Source organism: Eptatretus burgeri, chromosome 4 (genome assembly GCF_056783735.1).
Source record: "Eptatretus burgeri isolate ZD-2024b chromosome 4, Ebu_testis_v1, whole genome shotgun sequence".
Taxonomy (NCBI): Eukaryota; Metazoa; Chordata; class Myxini; order Myxiniformes; family Myxinidae; genus Eptatretus; species Eptatretus burgeri.
The window spans coordinates 7,009,210-7,029,302 of NC_140964.1; the positions used below are offsets into that span (position 1 = coordinate 7,009,210).

The window sequence follows — 20,093 nt, forward strand, 5'->3', positions numbered from 1 at the left end:
ACAAGCGGCGCAAGAACGGTGGCGATGCGATGGTTGTGAGGTGTGACGTGAAGGTCGTGGCGGTTGTGGTGAAGCGGCGTTGTGGTTGGTGGTTGATGTTGTGGTTGTGGTGGTAATCATGGCGGTTGGTCCAAAATAAAGATAGCAAAAGAAAAACGGCTATCCTGAAGAGTCGCAGCACGCATAAATGACATGTATTCCCACTAGACAACGGGTTTGGGCCTAACTACACATGTACTTACCGAGATATCTCACCTAAGGGACCTGAATGGTGGTTTGCGAATTTGGTAACCACAACACTACCCCCTCCCCTTTTTACAGACTCGTCCCGAGTCGTCAAATTTTCGTGTGCCATCATGTGTAGTTTTCCCCTAGTACATTTTACCTACGGATCCCTGAGTGCGACATTCATGGTATTCGTGTCCCCAAAATAAATAACCTGAGGGCTGCGTAACTACCTAAACAAACTCACTCACACGGACGACTTAAATAAAATTGCCGGCGCTAGACAGACATGCCGGGGGCGCACTCATATTTACAGTACATCTTAACCTTAACTTACAAATTTTACACTAAACCATGGCCCAGGATCATTGAACTCTGCAAAAAGAAAGCAGTTAGCAGGGAGCCAGGCTGCCCACATGCAGTCTCTGGCTCAAAACAATGCAGGTGACAGGGCACGTGTCTGGCTGCTCACAAACAGTCCAAGGCCTTCCCTTTTGAACTGAACGCAGTGAACCACAACGGTGCATGGGCTGCACAACGCAGTCTCCGTGCCAGCTCAAGTGGCACACGTAATGAGCACAACGAATGGATGCATGAACACAAACACGGTGCACGGGCCGCCACTGCAGGCCCGTGTTGTAGCTGCCAACAGGGCAGTTCTCGCAGCTTGCAAACTGTTGCCTTGCGGATCCTGGCACACATGGAAATGAACAGGGGGGGGGGGGCAAAGCAAAAATTGAACGGGGCTGGTGAACCTGGGCAGTGGGCATGGCATGGCAAAGGCAGCAGGCAAACACAGCCCGCAGAAGAAGGCCGCTGCAGGCAAACACAGCCGGCAGATGAACTGGCCGGCACAGGCCTTGACGCAAAACACGGCCAGCCGATGGCACAGGCCTTGCAGCACAGCAGCTGCAGACGATCCAGCCGGCACAGGCCTTGCAGCAAAACAACAGCTGCCGATGAAGTGGGCCGGCCTCTGCCTTGCAGCAACGCAGCCAGCAGATGAAGCTGGCCAACCTTTGCCGTTCAGTGGAGGTTGGTGGAGGGAGTGCGGTGGTGCTGGCCACTTGGAAGGCGGGCTCGGACCTACCTACCTGTCTCCCTCCCAACCTATCGCCTTTGCCTGTCACTGTACATACCCACTCCCTTAATTTGTGAAAAAGCCAATTTAGCCCCAACTTTTTATTTTTTTTTTTATTTATTTATTTTTTTTTACTTCCCCACTATAAATCGTCCCCTAACCCCCTTTATCGTCTTTGTTCGGCTAACCTATCCTGTCACCTAGCCTACTCCCAACCCCTACGTTCCCTTCCCGGAGGGGAACAAGGGAGAGCTAGCGTCCTGTGTCGAGGCCCAACTCAAGCCTCAGAATGGCCTCCCCAGAGTTCGGCGATCTTAACACCAAGTGGGTCCAGCGGCCCACAACGACAGCGAGGGGATGGATGGTGCGGAGGGGTACATCTCCTAATCTACCCTAACCATTTAACTGTTAAACTACCCCGGGGCTTTCAACAAGCACCTCTCGCTTAAACTATTGGTTCTAACAACCCAGATTCCCGTCGCCTGTGTTGGTGTCCTCACAATTTCGGGCCTCGCCCCCCAATTTTCTCTCCGTGCCCTCACACGGTCTCCTGGCTGGGACACGTGGCTCCCTTTGGCAGGCACGACCCTCTGCCGAATCTCCCGCTATGGCACCCCCGGGCACTACACTGCCTCCGAGCCTACCAGCTCCCTAACACCGGGGAGTGCCCCCCATGGCACCTCCCCTGAAACGCACACGTGGCAGGCTGGCTTCCCAGGCCCCTTTCCGAGGATCACCCTTGCCAACAACACTGCCCACGCGGCTAATGGCGCCCCGGGCCCCCGCACCAAGCAGGCGCACCCGTGCCCACTACTCTATCCCGGCCCCCCATGGGCCCATGGCCTACCGCGGCCGACGAGTCTGGTGCCCGGGGTACCCACTCAGCGATACTCACCTTTCGCAGCCACGCTCCCAAGCCCGTCAACAGGGCTCCTGCACCCCTCCAAATGGGTCTCGAGCCTACTTTCCCACCAACAACAAAACGACCTCCATTTTTCAATTTGACTAACCCAGCAAACTCAATCTACACTGACCCCGGGGTCCCTTGGGCGGGAGTCACTCCTCCCCCCAATCACTCATCGCACCATTCATTCCCCATTCGCTCCATACACACAGACCCGCTGGCCTCACTCACTCACCAAGTACTCACCTCACAACTCACCAACAACTCTTCAACACACACACCGCTGAACTCTGCCATCCTTCTAACTACATCCCCCAACTAACTCGTGCTCCCACGTCGTCCCTTAAACTACAGCACGTTCCTTTTAACACTACGTAGCTAAACTACGTCCCCTCTACACATTCATAGTCTGTCACTGTCTTCAAATCATTCATTTTATTTCCCAACCTAAAGCTCACTAAATCCCTCTACCTAATCCATTCCACGGACTCCATGAGGACTTACCCCTGCCCCATGAAGTCGGTCTAGCTAAGCTAACCCTTCCCCCTAACTAGTTTCCATCCTGTGCCCAGGGTAAGGGGGTCTTCCACCCCTTGCCCAGGAATCCTTTGCACCCGAAAGTGAGGCTTGTTTTTTGTTTTTTTTGTTTTTTCCATGCGCAGCACCTGCGCGGCAACTCAGAGCTCGCGCACTTTGCACCTGCCCGTGACGTCATGCAGCTGCACGTGTTCCTCGTCCCTCCTTGGACGGTACCATCCGGCAGAGATACCCCTCCTGCCGGATTCCAACCCCACGTGCAGCCATGACGTCACTGTGCGCATAAAAAAAAACACAAGCCCCACGTCTCGAGGGGTTCCCCACGCGAACACATGTGCCTTGCCCGTTGGAGCTTAACACACACGATCGCGTGGAGAACCCGTCCGGTCCAAATCCGTCATCCTGCCTAAACTTTGTCCGTCCGCGGGATCGGCAAATCCACCGCGTGCGTTTCCGGACCGGGACTTCACTCTCGCAAGCGAGCACGTGGTGGTCTCGTGCGTTGCACAGCACGGACCGCGTGCTCACTGCTGGGTGAACCCGGCACGGTCCCCGAAACAACTACAGCCGCTACTCGGCTTTCTCTCCTCTGTCGCCGTCTCAGTCTCCATTCCACCCACGCACACCTGCGTGTTACGACGCACACAGTCCACTCCATCACGTTCACACCGGGAGACGCGGCTGCGTGCTCCCGCATGCCAACCGACATCTCCCTTACATACCGCTCTCTCACACACACGGTCTCCCTTGCATTCAGCGACCTTGCACACGGCCGTTCACTCACGCATGCGGGGACACTCACCCGCGGTGCCTCATCCACACACCGTGCCTCACTCACACACGCGGGGGCACTAACCCGCGGTGCCTCACTCACACTCCGTGCCTCATCCACACACGGCGTGCTGGGAAGCACGTACTCCGGCACCATCGCCACCACACCACTCACACACAGGGTCGCTTCCACACACGGGGACGCACTCACACCTTGCACCACACACACAGGGACAACCACACTGGGGATTCGTGTCCCCACAAGGGTCTCCGGGGCCTCTATACCCCCCAAGCTCTCCGTGCACCCGTCCACAGCACCCGTCCTCTCAACCTCGCAAAACACGACCGAACTCACCTGGTCGTGACTCGCCTCAAGGGGGCATACTCCCTCCCCTTGTTCCTGGAGGAGGCCATCCAACTGCTCGCACCGGGTCCCTGCACGCTCCGCGAGCTCACCCCCATTATCCTCCACTTCCTCCGTGTGTGTGTGTGCGTCACTTACCCCGTCTTCATCGTGCAGTCTTCCCTCTATCGTTCCCATCTCCCGTGTCTCTGCCAACTCGGTCACCTCTTCACCCTTTACCTCCCTTGTCTCAACTATTATTTCCGTTGTCGTCACCTCGTGTCTCGTCTCACACGTTTTGGTCTCCCCATTTAATTTTTCCCTTTCGGTCATCGTCACGACCCTCGCCCAACACGCCCCCCGAATTATTTTTTTACCCGCCTCCACCGCGGTCCTGTCAGCCGTTGCACCCCCTTCCAGCTCGTTTGTTCCTACACGTGGAGTCGCCATTTTTATCTCCCTGGTCACGGCCTTCATGCCCACCTGCAGGCATCGGCCCATGTTCTGCGTCTCACCCCGTAGTTCTTTCATTTCTTTTTTCATTTGCTTGCCCATGCTTTTCATTTCGTTTATAAATTCATTTGCGTTTGCATCCATCTTTTCGTTCATGCCTTTCATTTCGTTTTTCATATTTGCATCCATTTTTTCGATCATTTCCGCATTCATCTTTTCGTTCATGCCTTTCATTTCGTTTGTATTTGCATCCATCCTTGCTGTCATTGCCGCCAGCATGGCGCATAGCTGGGCCATGTCGGGTGCGCTTGAGTGAGCCATTTCGGCAGGGGTTGGGGAAGGGTTTTGGTGGAGAGGGGGGGAAGGGGAGGTGTCATACACCGCGGCCGCTGCCGCACCCATTTGGGGCTCTGGGCTCAGTTGGGGGAGTTCATGTTCCTGCACAATCAACATTTCCTGCACGGGGATTCCATCCTGAGCCATGGATTCTACACATTCTACATCCATTTCTAATACCCCCGGCTCCCGCTCGCCTTGAGACGCCATCTTGCTTCTCTTAAAGGGTTAATTTCGCTCGCTCGTAATTTGGAGGGAATCGGGGGTCGCTTCTCTCACCCCTGGACCGATTCCCGTGAATTTAATTGGAGACAGGAGAGCCCGTTTTCCTGTTCTCCGATACCAGTGCCGCGAGGAGGGCGATGGATTTGTATCGCACGACCTGACACCAGTGTTGCGGATTCGCGCCCGCCGGCGTGCTGACGGCCACGTAACTCGAATCGCGGCACGTCGCCCACCGGACGGACAATCCAGTCGTGACCCTCTCGGACTAACGCCGGGAACCAGTCACGGGTGGACCTTTCGGTCTCACCGCGATCGAGCCAATCAGCCCCCGCGTGGGATAGGGTTGCTCGCCAAATTCGACCTACCAAGTACCCACGCGGAGGGTAGACCGGGCGATCGCACCTCGCCGCAGGTCGACTTCGGACACGGGCCACTTAAGCGACCCGTTCCGTACTATCGGGATAACCGAGCGGTGTTATCGTCGACCTCGACGGTTCGATTAATTATCGGGCGTATTCAGCCCACTACCAACCCTTTACGTGAAGCAAGATGAGGATTCAATGAAGGAAATGACGAAGCGAAGCGGGAAACAGTTCGACACAAAGCACATTTATTCGCGATGAACGGAAAGCACACATATTCAATTCCACCAAAAGCACACAGAAAAGAAAAACACAATTCAATTTACACAAAAAGCAAATGCGACAATGCAGATCTAATACCGATTACACGAGCACACAGCAACACTTATACAATTTTACTTCACAGACGGCGCCGACAACACATACCCAAAACCAAGGAAAAGAATACCCTCAAGGATGAGGCGGGCCTGAGGCCGAGACCGGGTCGGGCCTACCCGTCTGGTGATGAGACGCGGAGCAGCGATGGTGCCTCAACTCCGCGGGCCTCGCGGGCAGTGTCTGGTAGGGGGTGGGAAAGGGGCCCCCTTGGTCGCACTATCTCAGCGCGGGGGGAAACAGGAGGGGGGTTGCTGATGCTCGGGGTATAGAGGATTCCTACTCTGCCTCGAGTCCCGCGACGAGCGTCTCCACCTCGGCCAGGTCGCGCTGTCGGCCTCCCTGGGGTGCAGCTCCCTGCACGACGCGAGCACCCCCTCGTCTGCCCTCGCCGCCTCTCCACAGCTCCGTCCCCTCCGCTCCGACTCCAACGCACACGACGACCAGCTCCTTCTTGCCAACTCCACCGCCCGCGAAGTCTTAACTCTCTGTTCCCTCTTGACTCTACTACTCCTGGACTGACGAACACGGTCGCTTATATCAGCCCCGTGGCTTCGCCCTCTCATCTTTGACCCCCTCCCTTCGACCTTTCACCTCGCTCCCCATTGGCCCGAGAAAAAGTGGGCGTGAATGCTTTTTGATCCATAAATTTGCATATATCGATCGCCCTCCAACGCCCTGGGGGCGGGGCCAATTCGCCCCTGGCTCACCGATTGGACGGCAAAAAGTGGGCGTGTGTCGTTTTTGATCCGTTTTTGAAGCACAAAATCCGTGATTTTGTACACGCTGTTCGGCGCGCGCCCTGCACGAGTCCAACACCGGTACCCACAAGCGGCGCAAGAACGGTGGCGATGCGACAGTTGCGAGGTGTGACGTGAAGGTCGTGGCGGTTGTGGTGAAGCGGCGTTGTGGTTGGTGGTTGATGTTGTGGTTGTGGTGGTAATCATGGCGGTTGGTCCAAAATAAAGATAGCAAAAGAAAAACGGCTATCCTGAAGAGTCGCAGCACGCATAAATGACATGTATTCCCACTAGACAACGGGTTTGGGCCTAACTACACATGTACTTACCGAGATATCTCACCTAAGGGAATGGTGGTTTGCGAATTTGGTAACCACAACAATATATATATATATATATATATATATATATATATATATATATATATATATATATATATATATATATATATATATATATATATATATATATATATATATATATATATATATATATATATATATATATATATATATACATATATATATATATATATACATATATATATATACATACATACATACATACAGGTAGTCATCGACTTACTACGCTATGCGACTTACGACTGTTCGACTCCACGACCACTTTTCGACCACGTAAAGTAGCCCCCAAAAAAAAGTTTTTTTTTTGTATGGAAAATATACGTTGTTCGACTTACGACCAAGTCGACTTACGACCGATTGGTGGGAACCAATTGCGGTTGTAAGTCGACGACTACCTGTACATATATATATATATATATATATATATATACATAAAAATATATATATACATACACATAAACATATATATATATATATATATAAATATATATATATATATATATATATATATATACATACACATAAACATATATATAAAAACACATATATATATATATATATATATATATATATATATATATATATATATATATATATATATATATATATACACATACATACACATACATACATATATTCACAAAAACATACATATATACACACACACATACTGTGTATACATACATACATACATACATGCATACATATATACATATACACAAAAACATACATATATATGCAAACATATACAATTACATATACAATATTCATATTATAACGATAAGATTCAGGAATTATTTTGAAGTGTTGGGGGTAGAGACAGAGATGAATCAACAAGATATCTCAAGTTTAGCAAAACTAAATAAAGTCAGTTTTTTGCAGTAAATTTCCATTTTTTTTTTTTGGGGCCTTAATTTTGACTTTTTTTTCGTCTTCACCTTGAAGGGGACAACCTCTCACAGCCACCATTAAATGTCAAAGAAACAGCCATCCACAGGTCCCCTTGTGTATTTGATGAAGAACTCACCATCTTAATGCAGAAAAGCAAATTCACAAGTCTTTTAATGGCCCAAAGATAGATTAGTGGTGGGAATAGCAATTACGAAGTCGACCCCCATATTCATGGGGGATACGTTCCTGGAAAATTCTGCGAATGCTGAATATGCGAATGTCAGAGCATCCAAGGTGCCACCAGTGTTTCGAGGAGGGAGACAAGTTTGAAAGCTCATTCTTGAGATTGAACAGATGTTGTTTTCTGGCTCTCCTGAGGGTAGACACACATATATTGCAGGATTTGTGGTATGATTTGAGGTTGCCTTTGTTCGAATTTGCCTTCCAGGAAGAGAATGTAGATTGCTTTAAAGCAACTGCCTCATCACGTGATTCAGTTCCAAGAGTGGGAGGATGGGTAAGATAACTGAAGATGAGATGGGATGAATCTGTGAATAAGAGAGCAGGTTTCTGTTGAAGAATTCCTAGGCTGAATTAATATCAGCGGTGGTGGATATGGGAGACCAGTCCTGAAGTGTCACAAAAATAAGATTTTAAAAAGATAACAAATACATTTCACAGAAAAGAAAAAAAAAAAAACACGAATGGGCAAGTGTAGAAGCAGGTCACATTTTATAAACCACGAATACATGGGGTCCACAAATGGCAAATTTTCAAATGTCGGGGTCTGACAGGAATGCATCCGTAAAGAGGGAGCAATGCAAAAAAAGGTTTTGAGAACGAGTGCCAAGCATCCATCCATTGGGATCATACTCTGTGTCGAGTGTTGGTGCTGCCTAAGCAGTCTCCTTGGCTATTGGACACAATCCTGGACAGGTTGCCACTCCGACACAGGATACCAGCAAGCTGGCACTCATTTCGCTGACTTTGGAAGGATGACAGGTGGAGTCAACCCCACCTGGTATTAATTTAACAGCCAAGGAGGGATTTGAACCCAGAATCCAAGAATTCCAAGCCCACCACCCTAACCATTAAACAAACATCAGGCATACAGTGCAAAACAGCACATGCACAATTATGATCATCAGCTGATAAAAGGTTAAACGGTGGACGATTATAGGCCTGTGGAATGGAGGACACTTGCAAGCATCGTGACACGGAATGCAATATCAGGTGGAGGGGTCGGGTAGGGGTAAAAGGGGGGGGTGGGTGATAATTGAGAATGCGGGGGAGGGGGGTTTCCCCCAACTAGATCAAGTTTAACGGGTCGGAGTGGACTGGACCAAGTTTAACGGGCTGGGGTGGACTGGACCAAGTTTAACGGGCCGGGGTGGACTGGACCAAGCTTAATGGGCCGGGTGATCAGTTTCTGATGGATTGTCATGAAGGATTATTGAAGTACCATAAAGCAAGCTGCAAATCATTGGTGGTTCAACGTGGCAACAAGATCTTCCTGAGGATCCTCAAACGAAGTTTGCTGGAAGGGATCATGCGATCATCATGATCATCAATAGTTTTTTAGAAGAAAAAAAAATATTTGTATACATTGTCGAGGCTTGTATGAGAGCTGACACACAACACACATCAAGGGGAGCAGGAGACAAGAGGGGCGGGAGAGGGAAGGACAAAACAGTGGGGAATGGACACATTAGATCTGTGGAAGGGAGAAGGATGGGGCGGGGAACACGGGCGGGGTATACAAGATGGACACGACAGAGACTTTCAGGAGGGAAAGCAGGGAATTTGAAGGTGAGTTTGGGATGGATTAACGGGGGTCGAAAAGATCAAGGTTTTGGATGGGGGAAAACAAGTGGTGGTGGTGAACAGCTGTTTTGAAGGCCTGGAGGGAAAGAATGGGATTAAAGAGAGTGTAGGAGTTTATTCCAAAGGCAGGAAAAAAAAAGAGGAATGAAAGATTGAAGAAGAGCATCGATTCATGATTTTGGTAGTTTTACCAGATGGGGGTTGCTGACAGGCCTTGAGCGCCCTGCGGAAATATGAGGGGGGGGGACATAATGCAGACAGAGCAGGGGGGTGAGATCGGAAAAGAAACGGTCGAAGATAGAAAGACTACCGACCTGCCTGCGGTAAGAGAGTGAGAGGTCCAAAGATTCAGCACCACCGCGGCAGATACCAATGAACCTGAATGTCTTGATTTCCAAAGCGTGAAGCCGAGACAGGTGAGAGGCAGGAGCACCACCCCAGAGGGGAGAGCAGTACTCCATCAGGCTGTGGACGAAAGCTTTGTTTGTGGTCAGGAGCTCAGGTGGGGCGTGGAAAGAGTTTGCACAACGGAGGATTCCCAGTCGGTGACTGGCTTTGGAGGCCAGGTTAGAAATGTGGCTTTCCCAGGAAAGGTCATGGCAGATCGTGAGACCCAGAAGCTTGAATGAAAGGACTTCTTCCACTGGATTGTTGAGAAAGTAGATAATGCGGATTTTCCAAATGGTCCTTTCGGGGAGACATTGTGAGAGTGTGACATTTGTAAGCAGTAGGATCTGCAGTAAGCGAAGAAGCTGTGGCTTGCCGGTCTGAGGGAAGAAAGATGGCACGGCAGAGGGTGCAGTCATCAGCAAAGAGATAAAGACGATTTTCCAGAGAGTCGGAGAGATCGTTGATGAAAACCAGAAAAAGAACAAGGCCCACAACACACGTTGACTGCGACAGGAGAGGAAGCGTGCGAGCCATGAGTGGAGATGGCCTTGGATACCATAGGAAGAGAGTTTAGTGAGCAGGGCAGGGTGCCAGACCGTGTCAAAAGCATGTGATAAGTCTTGGCATGTGGCTCTGATTTCATGTCTGGCATTGAGGATATCCATCCATTGTTGGGAGAGCAGAAGCAGCATATCCAGGGTAGAGTGACCTGGTCTGAAACCAAATGGATGATCAGAAATCAAGCCATTGGAGAAGAGGAAGGATTTAATGTCTGAAGCGATAAAGGATTCCATAACTTTGCTGGTGATTGGGAGAAAGCTGATTGGTCTGTAGTTGCAGGGATCTGTTTTGTACCTATTTTATGCAGAGTGGTAATATTTGCTGATCACCAAGCAGATGGCAGATGACCTTGAGCAAATGAGAAAGTGAGCACGAGCAGAGGAGCAGGTTTTTAGGACACGTGGGCTGATGCTTTCTGGACAGGTTGCAGAATCTGAGTCGAGGTTTGACAGCAAGCTCTCCACCTTGTCAGGAGAAAAGGATACAGGTTCCAGGGACAGCTGGGTGCGACTGGGGTAAGGTGGGTCCAGAAAGCGATGGGTTTCTGACACAAGATTTCGATGCAAACACCGAGTTTAGGCATTCAGCCTTTTCACGTGCGGTGTCAGCAGTGCGGCCATTTGAGGTAAGGGAGGGGATGGAGGGGGAACATACACCAGAAACAGATTTCATGAGATGCCTCCAGGATTTGTTGGAGAGAGAGAGGGGTTTGAGAGTTATACAAAATCTTGCTCACTTGGGCACGAGATTAAACTGGTACATTGAAAGATGGCCTTGGTCAGACAATTGGTGTTTTGTGATGAGTTTTGGCTGTGTAAAATTATTGGACCGGATAAATGCACTGCTTTTCCAAAGGGAGAGACAAGCAAACTTGTACCACATATTAGAACATTGTCCAATACATGCTGAGCACCATGAGTAAAGGTGCATCATAATCAAATCAGAGATGCCAACTTTTGGAAATCAGAATTAGGGAGGATTTGCAACCGACACCAAATAATGTGCGCGAAGTGCACATCTCGAGCGCGGAGCGCTCGACCCTTGCGGCGGGGTCCAGGGCCTGCCTTAGGGCCCTGGAAGCTCTGGGGTTCTAGACGCTCTCTAGTGCCCTCTGAGTCCTATTTTGGAGCATTTAACATGTTAAGAATTCCCACTTTTTGAACAAAAAAAGGGGAAAATTGTGCACTTTTTAATGTTACATGTATGTTAATATAAGTAAGTTAGGGGACAATCAAAGATTAACAAAAAGCACAAAAGAAGCAATATTTTTCTTACCTTACTGGCTGGTACTACTGCTGCTTGCTTTTTCCATGGCAGCTTTGCTGAGTGACAGCTGTGTGGCTCTTTTAGCCCTTCTGATTATGTCTTTGCTGTATTCTCTCTGGTAGCAAGGGGTGCTATGAGCTAGTTTTTCAATTAAGAGAGCTTCCAGGGTTTTGACACTCAAATTGGGACGAAATTCAGTATGATTCTTCCGTACAAGACTGAGTGCCCGCTCACATGATGCGTTCGAATGAGGAATGACCAAGATTCCCTTCATCACTTTGCTCAAATTAGGATACTTCTTGGCACCAGTGCAGGGATCTGTGAGCTGTGAAATCCGATGCCACTGCTCATCCACTCTCACTGTCTCAGTAGCAATTGTAGCTATGGAGGCGTCTGCCTGGTAGTGAGCGAATTCACTCTCAAGACTGTCTATGTCACTATCACCGCCACTGAACAGACAGGGGAATTTCTTGATGAAAAACTCCACACAGTCAAACCCCACTTCTTGGTGTAGCTTAACATCCAGCACCTGAGCATGCTTGGCTAATTCATCATCTAGCGGCCAGGTTTTGAAGATGTAATTGCAGGCTTTCACATAATATGAGCGAACTGCACTGAAGAAACCTTGGATGTCTGACTCACTCAGAGTGAAGGTGGATTTCTTGAGACTCCTTTGTTCCCTTATATACAGTTTGGCATCGTTCCCAATCATGAGGTCCTCATCATTCTTCTGATGATTTCTGTCAGAGAAGGGTACATTTACCAGAGCAACCGATGACACCGATGGTTTCAAAAACCGTACGAAGATATCTTTCAGAAGACCATTCAATTCTCCGTGCAGGAGATGAATACAGAGTGCGTCTCTTTGGAGCAGAAGATTCCCCTTCTCAAAAAGCTTGTTAGCATATCGAAGGAAGAAACAATAGAGTTTTGTTTTTGGAGACAAGAACATCCTGTTGACACGTTTTTCTCTAGATTCCTGCACAGTGTTTGAGGAAGATGCGCTTTTAGTTGTAGAACTCGTAGTACACTTAGCCGCAGGGCGATCACACTTGCGTTTACTGCCAGCAGAAGAGGTCAGACTCGTAGTACCAGATCCAATTTTACGTTTGAGGAGAGAGCTTGAGGTAGGTGCAGCCAAGGAAGAAGACCTCTGATTCGAAGGTTTTGCTGAGCTTCTATCAAGTGATTTGGCAAAAGCAGAACTTAACTTGGGTCCTTCTTTGCCTGTAGATGGGACTATCACAGTCTTTCTCAACTCTGAAGGGATCTGCTTTGTAAATGAACGTGATAAAGGGCCGGTGATGCTACCTGCTCTCAGCATTGGTTTTGGTGCTGTCCCTGCTGTCTTCTTCGCAGCAGATACTGCAGTGGTAGTGGTGAATGCTGCTCCACTAGTGCTTGATCCTGCAGTGCCAGTACTGGCAGTAGATACAGTGCCGTCCTTCTTGCTCGTTGTTAGAGTCTTGGCTACAGTTGGTTGCATTTTTCTTCGTACTTCTTCTTTGAAGAAGAGGCGAAGTGGCTCCCACTGTTCAATCAGCCTGTCTAGGCACTGACCAAGGGACAGCCACCTTGTTGCGACATGCTTCAGAATCTTGTGTGTCGGGGCATCACAGAGTTCTTGCAGTGCTTTCACTCCTTTGACGCGTTTACTACTTTTGTCCAAGTAGTAGTAAATATCGATGAGAAAGTCATCTAATTCAATGGGTAAGGCCTGAGCCGCCTTCTTGGCCGTATTGTGCATCATATGGCAAGAGCATCCCATGATGTAGCACTCATGATGTAGTGATGATGTGGATTTTGTTTGTGGATATAAGCAGCGACTCCTTTGTGCTTGCCCACCATGACAGAGGCATTATCAGCACAAAAGGAAACACAATTTCCCCACGGAATTTTCCTGTCACTGAACTCATGATCAAGCAGTTTGAAAATGTTTTCTCCAGTGGAATCTTGTTTGCACGCAGGCAAACTTAGCAAACCTTGCTTCACAATCCCAGCACTGTTGTCATAGTACGAAATCAGGACAGGATATAGCTGGGCCTCACCACTGTCATTGCTACTGTCTGTAGCTAGGCTAAATGGAGCTAGTCTAGCAATATCGGCAATAGATGAAGCAGTAACATTTGACAACTCACCAATTATTGCTGAAGTTTTTGTTCTTGCACATCCATACTTTGAAGCAACTTTTGAATCTGGAAACATCTTTTGAAATAGAGGTCCAGCATGATCTGAGACTGATATGGGCAAGTTATGTTCCACAATAAATCCACTAAAGAGAAGTTCCGCTCGGGTAACATCCTCTTCCTCGCTTGTCCCTTGTTTGGTGAAATAATTCAGAAGTGTACCGGTACTCGTGCTCGAAGATCTCTCCTTTGCAATGTGTGCCGTTTGCTTCCAACGTGCTTCCGAATATCATCGCGACCTCCGTGCTCAACTGAAATATCAACGCTGCATACTGTACAATACGCATGATGAATTCCTCTTTCAGACTTTCGAATACACGGGTATTGGAGACTGTATTCGGTCTTGTACTTCTGAGACCATTTCTTGGTCTTCGTAAGCTTCTTTTCTGCCATTTCGTAATCAACATCGAGGGCTTGAAGCATCGGTAACTTCGAAGTCGATGTTCCACAGCTGCAGCGCGACTCGTAGAACTGTAGCGGCTGTTAAATTAAACACCGCACGGTGGTCGCGACCGCCGGGCTGGTACGGGGCCCAGCTGCATGCAGTGAGCGTATCGCATGCATATACACTGTGCATACATACCGCATGCACTGTATTGCACACATACCGCATGCACTAAATCTCAGTGCATGATCGCATAAGCGAGATCCAGACCCAATGTTTCGCTGCTCCTCATTTGAATTTGCAATTTTTTACGTACAATTTGGTAGCAGCGAACGTTATGGAGTTACCACATGCTATACGTAGCAGACGATGCTTTTCATTCAATTCTCATACTAGTACATTCTGATTAGTGAACAGTGCAAAAATATCAAAATTTCGGGAGGATAAGGATAGTGATCGTAAGGGCGGGAGTTTGGGTGAATTTTCGGAAGCCTCCCGATGAAATCGGGAGGGTTGGCATCTGTGAATCATGCATCCAGATCAACAAGCGCACCGATAGCAAACACCAGGATAGCACAATACATGTCACAGTCGTTGGCAATATTCTTCCCGTGTCAGACAATGATGTCATATCCAGCAGGACAATGTCCGTCTCAACATCGCAAATGTCAGACCAATGCTCCAGTCTCATAATAATGTCCAGACCTGGCCATGACAACAAAGCAAGGCATGTGTCCCATCTTACACAGAAATTCACACAAGCAAGACTAAGCCACGCAAGTGGCCAATGTTCGGTCATTGCCCACCTCTTCACCCAAAAAACAATTGCTGTAAAGAAGAGATATCCATACAAACTACACAACGCTCTAATCCATTCTCGGCATGAAGTCCGTCATAAAGAAATATATTTTTGACGGTATAAATAAATCAAAAAGTAAATTGGGACAGGTAATAAAAGATGTCTTTCAAATTCGAGAATAAATATTTGCTTTCATCATATCTGAGCAAAACATTATTTGTATAAAATCCACCTTTGGCGGCAGAAAAACAACAACAAACAAACAAAGAAGTGTCATGGAAATTTAACAGTTGTCAATTTAGTGTTTGTGTTCAATTCAAACAAAATATGTCAAAGGGCTTACTGCTGAGTTTTAGTTTGTTATTATTCGCTGCTTCAATCACAAAAATAAATCACAAATTCGTCACTTGCCCAAGAATATTCATCATTGTAACTGAGAATACACGCAAACATTCAGCCACAGTTTCAAAAGAGATAAAAGTAGACAACTCACGAAATAAAACAAGAGGAGACAAATATACCTGTGTTCTGGAGGGCTGTCCATCAAGCCCTGGACACGCTGTTTTACAGCCGCCGATCCTGTCCGGAGTGCAGACGACATGCGAGAAACCAGACCGGACACAGAAATGGACGCCGGGACTCCATGCGACTCGCATGCATTTTGCTGAAATAAGAAAAATAAATAAAGATACGTGGGTTTTACGAACATAAAATGGGGCAGGATGGATAAAGGAGAGTCAGGTTTAAAGAAGAAATATGGAGGGAAGTTGAAGAAAGAAAATAATATCAAGGAAGAGTCAGGTCAGGTCAAGTATGGGAGTATGCGCCGGAGAAGCGCGTTGCTGCGTCCACTTTCTGCAGGTACTCCAGGGGCCTCGGTGTGGTCGGTGTTGAGGAACTGGGCACTCCGGTAGACCCTGCCGTTCTGGATCATCCTCTCGCGATCGTGAACGAGCACATAGTCGATCTCCTTTGCCATACCACCTGCGTTGTAATACCAAGTCCAGCGATGAGTCTGTGGGCGGTGAATCCATGAACCAGCCACCCAAAGTACATGACTTCTTGCAAAGTCAAGGGACTTCATGCTGTCCTGGTTCACAGTTCGACCCAAGGGGACAAACGCATCTCAAAACCATCCCTTTGAGTTCCAGTCAATGCAATGAAAGGATTTGCCCCAATCCCATCATCTGGTGAGCTTCCCCGCGGAGGGCAGCTTTACATGAGGTCTTCCCACGGAATGGGTTTTCAATTTTCTTTCCGGTTTTCTTGTGTTTTGCGGAGTGAAGGGTTTTACGGTGGCCAGAGTGCAAATCCTGCCATCAACCTCCTAAAAAACAAGTAACCCAACTGCAGGACGACGTCCACAGACACAGTTGGACATTCAGTATGAATGGCCATTGGCTCACAAGGAACTCCTCCACCCTTTGACAGGTTTTCTTTTTAATCCTGCTCGGTGTCCATACCATACACCCTCCTCACCAGAAAACTGGTTCGGGAGACGGTTTAATCGCCGACAACCCGACCATGAAACAGGTTAGTACAGGTTTACAAGATATCTGCGGCAAGTCACAGATCTGATCTGGCCTGACCTGACCTGACCTGACAATAAGGAAGAGTACATTATTGAAAAGAATGAAAGGCTGCAAAAAAGGAAAGTGTTGCAAAAGAATGAAGGGAAGAAAGGAACCGAAGAAAGAAATAATGGACTGAAATAAATCCAAGGGCGAATCATGGAATGGATGGAAGAAATGAAGGACAGAGAGTAAGGGAGCATCAGAAATAAATCATTGGTGAAGAGTTGGGCTGATCAATGAAAGAAAAGGTTGGCCAGAGAGGGTTGTGTGAACAAAGCAGATATACACAACAAAGATAAAGGTGTAAGGTGAGAAAAGATGGTGAGTTAACACTCACCATTTCTCTGTCTACCTCTCCGGTTACGATCAAGCCACCACCGTTCTCTCCCGAGCCGATGTCATTCAGGTACTGGAGCACAGCTTTGTACCCTCCCCGAGCTATACTCACGTATTCCATATTTTTCTGAAGCACAGAAAATATACATCATGACCTGTCATTCAGAGCAATCCGAACAGTGTGCCTTACACCTTGCTCACAATTAAAATCTGTTCCAAGCCAACGAGCTTCTCCATCCTTTCACTTCAGATGAGTCATTCACTCCAAGAATGTTCCACGCTAAGGACATATACCAAGCCGATATACGTTAACCCTCGTGTCGGTTGATATTTTAGACACAAGCCACGAGTGAGTAAACAAACCTCAGATAGTGGGCCAAACCTTTTGTTGCGAACATAAACTTTGAGTATTAAATAAAAGTAACCCTCAACTCAAGCCGATGGTTATGAGAATTGGTGCTTTCCTTTCTTTTCATATGCAGCATAAACATTGCTGCCAGTTGCATCTTTTGCTGGAGGGAAGGGGGGGATGGGGTTGAGGTGGAGGCTGTGTACAGTGTAGGCTCCCCCTCCATCCTGTCCCTCACCTTAAAATGGCTGTACTGCAGACTCTACCCAAGATAAGGCAAAATTTCTGAACTCTGTGGATGGAATCAAGAGAATATTGATAGAATTACCCAAACCGCTGTCAGAAGCAAGAAGCTGACTTTTTGGGCAGTTATCCCTCATTGAAGGAAAAGAAAATAATTTTTTTTTTAAAGACTTGTTATGTTCTATTGTCCGACCTAACCGCTGACGTTCTTTTCCCTATTTTTTTTTCACTTTTTTCCAAGCCCCCGTCCCCTCAATATTTAACCGCTGAACCCTGATCCCTCCCCGTCAAAATCACTCACCTCCACATACTCCCTGACTCAGCCAAATCACTCCAACCCGATATCAACCTCACCCCTATCCAGTCTTTCTTTTGCTTCAATGAAGGATTAACACTCAAATCATCAGCTTCTTCTTGCTTCCCACGGCGGTTTGCATACCTCCATCAGCATCTGGTCAATTTCATCCATCGTTCATGCTGTTGTGTGGACAGACACACTCCAGAAAGTTGTAGAAACCTGTAAAAAATGTGCGGCGACCATGTTGAGGGTGGGCTCTTCATGATGGCGACCTGAGCCCATGAGACACAAGTGATGCGGTCCGCCAAAACCACTTTGCCCACGCGATGCCTCTTCAGCTGGATCATGTCGCTTGCGGCACACGATGCTTGCAGCCGCTGCAAACTCGACTACACTGGAGTATATCTGTTGAATGGGACAGCACCGTGAGGAAGTGCCAGAGCTGTGAGTGCACAAGTTAAGATCAGCTGAGTAAGTTGGGAGTGGGGATAAGGAAGAGTGGAATAAAGATGGGTTACCAATTGTGCATCAAGATGCAGGGCAGAAACAAGATGTGAGGATTTGTATTCCTTTTCTGTTCTGCAGTCCACAACCAAAAGTGAGACTCCCTGCAAGGATTGCAAATAACAAACAAAAACAATGAAAAAAAAAAAAAAGATCATCATCATCAACATGCAAATCCTCAACGTAACTGCTAATTCATTCAATCTTGTGACACCACATGCAGAGAATCAGCAACTTTAATTCACCATTCCGATTTCAGCAGCTGCATAAAGTGCCCTCCCAGCTATCTCCCCGCTCACCCCAAAGCTTCGGAATGACTGGATGATTTCAGCCACACCCACAGGGAGGCAGAGAACATTGTCATCTTCAGCATCCATTCCCAATCCCACTCCTCTTCCAAAGATCCCTTCCCACTGGCTGTCCTGGTGAGCGCACAATAGAACATTTTTATACATTTATAGTCGCGATTATCATCAAGTGTTGTCGTTTTTTTTTTTTTTTTTCCACGTGATCAAGGCACGGTGACGGAGGTTATGAACTGACACGATATATATATATATGAAAGACAAACCTTTCAGAAGAACAAGCAAAATCTTTGCTGGTTATTCATTAAATTGCTATTGTCCTGCCTGTCCGTCGCTACACTGCAATTCAAGTCATTGATTATTCTGAGCAAATGCAACACAACCGACTCGTGTTTTTCAAGGAAAAACTCTTCAAGAAACTTTTTTTTTTTCATTTTCCCACCCTAAGCAAATACCTCCCTCAAACAATAACATTCAGTGCCACAGTTACAAAAAATAGCTTTCTACACACACACCAGATCCAAACCAGCACTCTGCCTTAACTCCACCAATAGGCTGTTCTCCCTGCAGCAGTCATCCCTTCTTGTTCTTTCCAATGACGTAAGTGGATAATGACAAATACAACCAGAATGTACTCATTCACACCATTCTGTTCTCTGAGTGCAATACGGCCCCAGAAGGTGCTAATCCATCCATCCATTGGGACCATACTCTGTGCAGAGCGTTGGTGCTGCCTAAGCAGTCTCCTTGGCAATTAGGCACAACTTGGACGGGTCGCCACTCCAACATAGTATACCAGCATGCTGGCACTCATTTTGCCGACCTCGGAAGGATGACAGGCCGAGTTAACCCCACCTGGTATCAATTCAACAGCTGAGCGGGATTTGAACTCAGGACCCAAGGATCCCAAGCCCACCACCCTAACCATTAAGCCAACACCAGGCATAGAGGGTGGTAATACTGTCATGTCATGTGTCATATGGCCACAGCATGAGTAAATATAGTCCCATACTCTTGTTTTTACACATATCGAGGGTCGTTGAAAAGCTGACGACATGGGTATTAAAGGTTGGAACATCAACAATTCGCTGTCGAGGGAAACTGGTAGACAAGCAACTCGTAGACCAATAAATGGATTTCCAAAAGATAGCCCAGCATGTGACTCTACTAACCCAGATCAGACTATTCATCACATTGTGAATGAGTGCCACCGATGGAAATTTGATGAAGGACTTAAGGAAATCCACCTAACTACAGAGTGCTGTGACTTGGCTGTCCAACCTCGACTTAGATCTGTGAGCTGAAATTTGTCATACGGAAGACTACATTTGAGTACACCAATTTTCATTACATGTTATTCCTTGTGAGGTTAAAGTTGAACTCATCCTACATATTTACAACATGAATCTCTGTCCCAAATTTGGTGATTCAAGCTGGCCTCTGTGACCAGTCAATCTGCCGACAGACG

General features: G+C 47.6%; 1 protein-coding gene across 1 annotated transcript in view; it reads right to left on the reverse strand.

Moving 5' to 3' along the window:
• The window catches only part of TBC1D23 (TBC1 domain family member 23), a 67,890-nt gene that overhangs the window by 18,368 nt on the left and 29,429 nt on the right, over positions 1-20,093 (reverse strand). Inside the window, exons 9-13 of the mRNA XM_085876773.1 lie at positions 18,620-18,742; positions 18,335-18,424; positions 18,036-18,221; positions 16,928-17,053; positions 15,538-15,680 (exon numbers count right to left, since the gene is read on the reverse strand). Coding sequence (XP_085732899.1) covers positions 15,538-15,680; positions 16,928-17,053; positions 18,036-18,221; positions 18,335-18,424; positions 18,620-18,742 — 668 coding nt within the window. The remainder of the gene's footprint in view (positions 1-15,537; positions 15,681-16,927; positions 17,054-18,035; positions 18,222-18,334; positions 18,425-18,619; positions 18,743-20,093) is intronic.